Raw genomic sequence first — 7,038 nt, forward strand, 5'->3', positions numbered from 1 at the left:
ATTCCTTACAGAGAGCTAAATTTGTGTAATTGGAGCAGCCAATAAATCTCCATGATGGCAAGTGGAAGTGCAGGACTGGCCTTGGAATAAGCAGTGTGGAACCTGGTTAGCAGTTTGGTAGGAAGAAAAAAAAAATCTATGGTCAGTATTTGAAACTGGGTACTTTAAAAAACTTAAAATTTATTTAAAGGTACAAATATGGACTCATGTCCCACAATTCATCCTTGGTATATTTTGCAGTTCAGTCCTCTTTGATTCCCAGTATTAACAACTCTCCTCGGTTTAATTCATTTGTATATGTTGCTCCTTTTTCATTTTGCCTACATTAATATAATAATAATAATCGTAGTAGTAAAGTTGGAAGGGGCCTTGGAGGTCATCTAGTCCAACCCCCTGCTCAGGCAGGAAACCCTATACCATTTCAGACAAATGGCTGTCCAGTCTCTTCTTAAAAACTTCCAGTGTTGGAGCATTCACCGCTTCTGAAGGCAAGTTGTTCCACTGGTTAATTGTTCTCACTGTCAGGAAGTTTCTCCTTAGTTCTAGGTTGCTTCTCTCCTTGCTTAGTTTCCACCCGTTGCTTCTTGTCCTGCCTTCAGGCCCCTTGGAAAATAGCTTGACTCCCTCTTCTTCCCTTAATCCTGAAGGTCTGGCTGAACCAAGGGAGGTAAACATTGGTCATTGAAAATCACCTCTCCTAGAAGCTCTCTGGGACTGAATATGTTGGACGGTCTTCCTGCCTTGATAGCTTCAGCTACAACTTCATACCAAACAGAAGGGTGTCTTGACTTGGCCTACCTCCCACTAACAACTGGGAGTGAAAACAGGTGAAATCCCTCAAGCACCTTGCTTAACAGGGAAATAAAAGTGTGTGTGTGGGGGGGGGATCTGACAGTTTCATCTTGTAGACTTTGTAGTTTTGGATAAAAATCAGCCACAGAAAGTCCACATTGGAAAGCAAGATATACATTTGTTCAAATGTAATCATTTCTACTGTCCTATGTGCTAATAGTTAAACGTGAAAGTTCAGGATAATCTTTCTAAATAGCTAAACAGCCATTCACATTTTGAGGATACGTCTGTATCCCCTCCTCATTTTTCACACTAGGGGGCAATGTTGTCACACGAAACCCCGTGGGTGGGGGTTGGTAGGGAATAAAACAAATCTCATTTATTTATTTATTTTCTATTTTGGAGGCATGATCTTTTTTATGTATATTATTTCCATAATAGTTCACTGAAAATCTCTCTGAAAATTTCACCTCTCCAAGGCTACTGTCCTAACCATGCAATTGAGCAAAATGATTTATCTGGTGTTTGTCACCAGCAAAGCTATAGAATGTATAAAGTAACATTTATAAAGGAAGGGAATATTTATAAAGTTTGATGGACATGCAAAAAAAATGCTGTATACACATACATGGACCTATCCCCATGATGTTAAATGTTAAAATTGAATTGAAGCCAGAGAGTTTTATTTTGGGACTAATGCAGTGGTTCTCAACCTGTGGGTCGGGACCCCATTTGGGGTCGAACGACCATTTCACGGGGGTCGCCAAACAAGGCTTTCCGCCATTTTTCCCCCCTTTTCTTTGGCCAGCTCCCCTGGCACCCGGTGATGTATAAGTGGTTGGGGGTCACCATAACATGGGGAACTGTATTATGGGGTCGCGGCATTAGAAAGGTTGAGAACCACTGGACTAATGGAAAGGCAATTAGAAAACGGTCTTTGTTTTTACATATGGTATCTGCAGCTAGACCAGATATGTCAAACACAAGGCCCGGGTGCCGGATGCGGCCCTGAAGTGGTTTCATGTGGCCTGTGAAGCCATCCTGGAAACAGTGAGGGAACGGCCCCCACTGTCTTGGCCTGGCCCAGGCCGGCCAGGAACCAATGTACAATTTTGTGGTGGCCAAATATGCTGAAACACATTCAGTCTTAGCTCCACAAGGACGTCTGGAAACAGTGAGGAACCAGCCCCTGCCATGTCAGTCCCACCTCCTAGGTGCATGCATTCCTTTTGTGAATGGACATGGCCAGCAAATGGCCCTTGCCTACTTCACATATCCGGCTTGATGGGCTCTGGGGGAGGGGTTTTGGCAGGCAGCGGGGCACTCTCCTCACAGTGCCGAGAGGCTGAGCTGGGTGGCGCAACTCCAAAAAGAAATGTCAGGTCGCCCACTCCCAACCTGTCCAGTTTCAGCAGGCAGCAAGGTGCAAAGTTGGTGAGCTCTCCTGGCTCAACCTCCTGGCTCAACCTCTCGGTGCTGTGAGGAGAGCGCCCCACTGCCTGCTGAAATTACACCCACCCAGTAGGCCTTACCCACTCCATCCACACCCATCCAGTAGGCCATATCCACCTTGGCCACACCCACCCACCCACCCCGAGGGAAACCACAATGCTGATGCGACGCTCAATGAAATTGAGTTGACACGCCTGAGCTAGACTATTATATGCTCAGAAATGGAGCATAGTGGAGGACTGTTTAGTGAAGATGACAGGGCTTGGAAAGATGGTTAAACATCTTTTGATTATGTTTGATTAAATATTTTTGATTAGGAAGCCTTTCATAAAAAATCTGTACTCTTTTTTATAAACATAAAGAGTTAATATCCTTAATGTACTTATTTGCTGCACAAGTAGTCAGAAGCTTCTTTTTTTTTCTAGTCCTTTTCATTCTCTCTTTATACACTTTTATCTTTCCCTTTCTTCTTCCTTTTTTTGTTGCTTCTCTTAGTCTTTCTTAGTTTTTTTTGTACAACTTTTAATAATGTGTAAAAAATAATAATAAAGGCTTCCCTTGTCCAGTCATTTCTGACTCCAGGGGGCAATGCTCAACTCCATTTCTTAGTCAAGGGAGCCAGCATTGTCCAAAGACATTTCTGCGCTCGTGGGACCAGCATGGCTATATGCCAAAGAGCACGGAACACTGCTAGGTGGGCAGGAGCTGCAGCTAGTAATGGGAGCTCACCCTATCGCACGGCACTTGGGTCTTTAACCCTTATGTATGTATGTATGTATGTATGTATGTATGTATGTATGTATGTATATATATATATTCAATTTTTTTTCAAAATTTTGTGGCTGACATTTACAGTGTTCACAGTAGTGATGTCTGCCTGCAAAAGATGCTCCTAGAATGGAGTGAAATGCAGAACAGATTGCTTTACATTTGGAAGACTGGATGTTCCACCCAACACACACACACACACGCACACACACACACACAAACACATACACACACACACACACACACATATATATATGCAGTTCTTGACATATATATATATATATAAAAATTCAGTGTGAAGCAGCTGTGTTTTATAAAATATAGAGCAAAAATGAATTGTTTTTTTTAATACAAAGTTATTTATTAGTATTTTTTCAATCTACAGGAAATAAATGACATTTTTATTACAATTGCTATTACCATTATTCTTGCCATTATTATTGTTGTTGTTATCATGGGTCATTGCACAGTCAGCCAGATGTTCAGACTGGATTTGGCATTTTGTCTACCTATCGAATCCTTACCCAGGACCTGGGATAGGCAGATGTGGATGTTTGATGGTATTACAGATATCGTCGCAGGATGGAAGCAGTTCCTAATAAGGCCGCCTTTTGCAATTGACTAATAGCAAATTTGTCAATGCCAATGGTGTTCAAGTGGTGCTCCAGTTGTTTTGGGATTGCACCCAAGGAGCCTATGACTATTGGTACTACCCTTGCTTGCTTTTGCCACAGTCTTTCTATTTCTATTTGTAGGTCTTTGTATTTTGTTATCTTCTCCAGTTCTTTCTCTTCTATTCTGCTATCTCCAGGCACTGCCACGTCCACTATCCAGACTTTTTTGTCTTTCTTATCGACAATTGTTAAGTCTGGGGTGTTATGTTGCAGGTGCTTGTCTGTTTGTTGTTGTTATTATTATTATTATTATTATTATTATTATTATTATTATTATTATTATTATTATTATTATTATTATTATTTCAATGAGTATGGCTACCCATCTTGGTAAATCAACTCTGGGCAACTAACTACTGATGCAAACACAACACAAAGCAACAAAATATCAAGCAGTACAAGTATTTATACAAAGGTCAAATTAAAACCCAATTTAATAAGCAAAGAACTTCCCACAGGCTGAAACCAGTCATTTTCTCTTTGATTTCTCCAACCGAGGCCTAACTTATAAGTTGTGCCTTGTCTCTTGACCTATGCACCATTCTTTTGGGGTTTTTTTCAAAAGGCATATTAAAGGGGAAGAAAATGTAAAATCTTTTCTAACCTTAGATGTGCTGCTCTTCTCATGTTCTACCTATAACATGTCTCTTTCAAACATTCTTAGTCCAAGTTCAGTACCTGCAACCTTGAATCACTTTTCAAAAGTGGTGACATTGTCCAAGTCTTTCTTTTAATTATTGTTTTAATCATTTAGTCATGGGCAATTCTTGGTGACTTTATAGGCTAGTGCAGTTTACTTTATTCTGCAATGGTTTTAATTATTCTAATGTAATGGCTGTTTTAATTTTTCTTAAAACTGAAAACTTATGTGAAAATCATCACTGTAGGGAATTGTGCAAGGAAACTATAAGGTGAATGCTCTGACGAGCTCTTTTATCTCAACCAATATGTAAATCGAGTCACAATTTCCCCTTTAAAGGAGCCAATTGCTTTTCCTTTTAAGGCTACACCCCAGCAACACAAAGTTGTGCATTTTCCTCAATTCTATCCTATCAACTCCTCTCAGTTCATTACAGGTTGCAAAAATGATTCTGTGGCTAAACATGGTGTTCCTATTAGCATTCCTCAGAGGTAATTGTTTTCTCTCTACGTATTCAGGTTGTTTCCATTTTAATTCTTGTATACAGGACAGCTTTTTGATACACTTTCCCTTTTAGGTGTCCAATCTGAGGTCCAGTTGGTGGAGTCTGGAGGGGATGTGAGAAGACCTGGAGGGTCCCTCCGTCTCTCCTGCCAAGCCTCTGGATTCACCTTCAGCAGCTATTACATGAGCTGGGTGAGACAGGCTCCAGGGAAAGGACTGGAATGGGTTTCACAGATATATCCAAGTTCATCTAGCATTTACTACTCAGACAAAATTAAAGGACGTTTCACCACTTCAAGGGATGATGCCAAAAGCCAGCTGTACTTGCAAATGAACAATCTAAAAGCTGAAGACACGGCAGTCTATTACTGCTGGGACACAGTGAGAGGAAGTGAATCCAATGCTAAACAAAAACTTTCCTTTCTTCAGAGCAGCTCTGCAACCTGATTCAGCCCAAGATCCTGGATTAGCTAATTAGGATTCACTACCAGATGAGATGAGATGAGATGGCTGGATGGAGTCACTGAAGCAGTAGGTGTGAACTTAAATGGACTCCAGAAGATGGTAGAGGACAGGAAGACCTGGAGGAAAGTTGTCCATGGGGTCGCGATGGATCAGACACGACTTCGCAATTAACAACAACAAGAACCAGATTCTTTTGTTCTGGTTATCCAGTAAGACACTTTGCAAGAGGAAAAGGAGATCTATGAACAACTAGAAGCAAACAAATTTATAACCAGTAGCCAGCATGGGTTTGTTAAAAACGGATCATGCCAAACCGATCTTATTTCATTCTTTGACAAAGTGACGAAATACTGTGGACGTAGTATACTTAGATTTCAGTAAGGCATTTGATAAAGTAGACCACAACCTACTCCTTGATAAGCTAGGAAAAGGTGGAATAGACAACATCACCAACAGATGGATCTGTAGCTGGCTGACAAATCATACTCAATGAGTAGTCCTCAATGGCACTACATCTACATGGAGAGAAGTAAGCAGTGGGGTACCACAAGGTTCTGTCTTAGGCTCAACACTCTTCAATATCTCCATAAATGATTTAGATGAGGGAATTGAAGGGGAACTGCAGATGACACCAAACTGACAGGAATAGCCAACACCCCAGAAGAAAAACTTAGGATCCGAAAAGAACTTCACAAACTTGAACAATGGGCCCTATCCAACAAAATGAGTTTCAGTGTAGAGAAAAGCAAAGTTTTACATTTAGGCAGAAAAAAAATCAAATGTACAAGTATAGATTGGGTGAGACCTGGCTCAAAACAGTAACTGTGAGAGGGACCTTGGAGTCCTAGTGGATGATCACTTGACTATGGGTCAGCAGTGTGCAGCAGCAACCAAAAAAGCTAACACAATCCTGGGTTGTATAAACAGAGGCAAAGAATCAAGATCACATAAAGTATTAGTACCGCTTTATAAAACCCTTGTAAGACCACACCTGGAATACTGCAGCCAATTTTGGTCACCATATCACAAAAAAGATGTTGAGAGATTGGAAAAAATTCAGAGAAGAGCAACTGAGATGATCAAAGGCCTGGAGACTAAAACATACAAAAAATACTTGTGGGACTTGGATTTGGCTAGTCTGAAGAAAAGAAGAAATAGGGGAGACTTGACAGCAATATTCCAGTATTTGAGGGGCTGCCACAAAGAAGAGGAGGTCACGTTATTGCCCAAAGCATCAGAGGACAGGACAAGAAACAATGGTTGGAAACTAACCAAAGAAAGAAGCAACCTGGAATTAAGAAGAAACTTTCTGACAGTGAGGACAATTAACCAGTAGAATAGCTTGCCTCTAGAAATCGTAGGCACTCCATCACTGGAGATTTTTAAGAAGAAACTAGGCAGTCACTTGTTTGAGATGGTATAGGTTCTCCTGCTTCAGCAGGGGGCTAGACTAGATGACCTCCAAGTTTTCAATTTCTTCTGAATCTCCTTCTGCACTTATTCTATTCTATTCTATTCTATTCTATTCTATTCTATTCTATTCTATTCTATTCTATTCTACTCTACTCTACTCTACTCTACTCTACTCTACTCTACTCTACTCTATTCTATTCTATTCTATTCTATTCTATTCTATTCTATTCTATTCTATTCTATTCTATTCTAGTCCAGTCCAGTCCAGTCCAGTCCACTAACCTATTCTATTCTATTCTATTCTATTCTATTCTATTCTATTCTATTCTA

At 40.5% G+C, this 7,038-nt stretch overlaps 1 gene segment (V, D, J or C); it reads left to right on the forward strand.

The window, feature by feature from the left end:
• The first annotated feature begins 4,667 nt into the window (after positions 1-4,667).
• LOC120303625 lies at positions 4,668-5,277 on the forward strand. The segment is given in 2 exon segments: positions 4,668-4,817; positions 4,904-5,277. Coding segments are annotated over 2 exon segments (420 nt in total).
• The last annotated feature ends 1,761 nt before the right edge of the window (positions 5,278-7,038 follow it).

This window comes from Crotalus tigris, unplaced genomic scaffold (genome assembly GCF_016545835.1).
Source record: "Crotalus tigris isolate CLP2741 ecotype Arizona unplaced genomic scaffold, ASM1654583v1 scf7180000024473.799607, whole genome shotgun sequence".
Taxonomy (NCBI): Eukaryota; Metazoa; Chordata; class Lepidosauria; order Squamata; family Viperidae; genus Crotalus; species Crotalus tigris.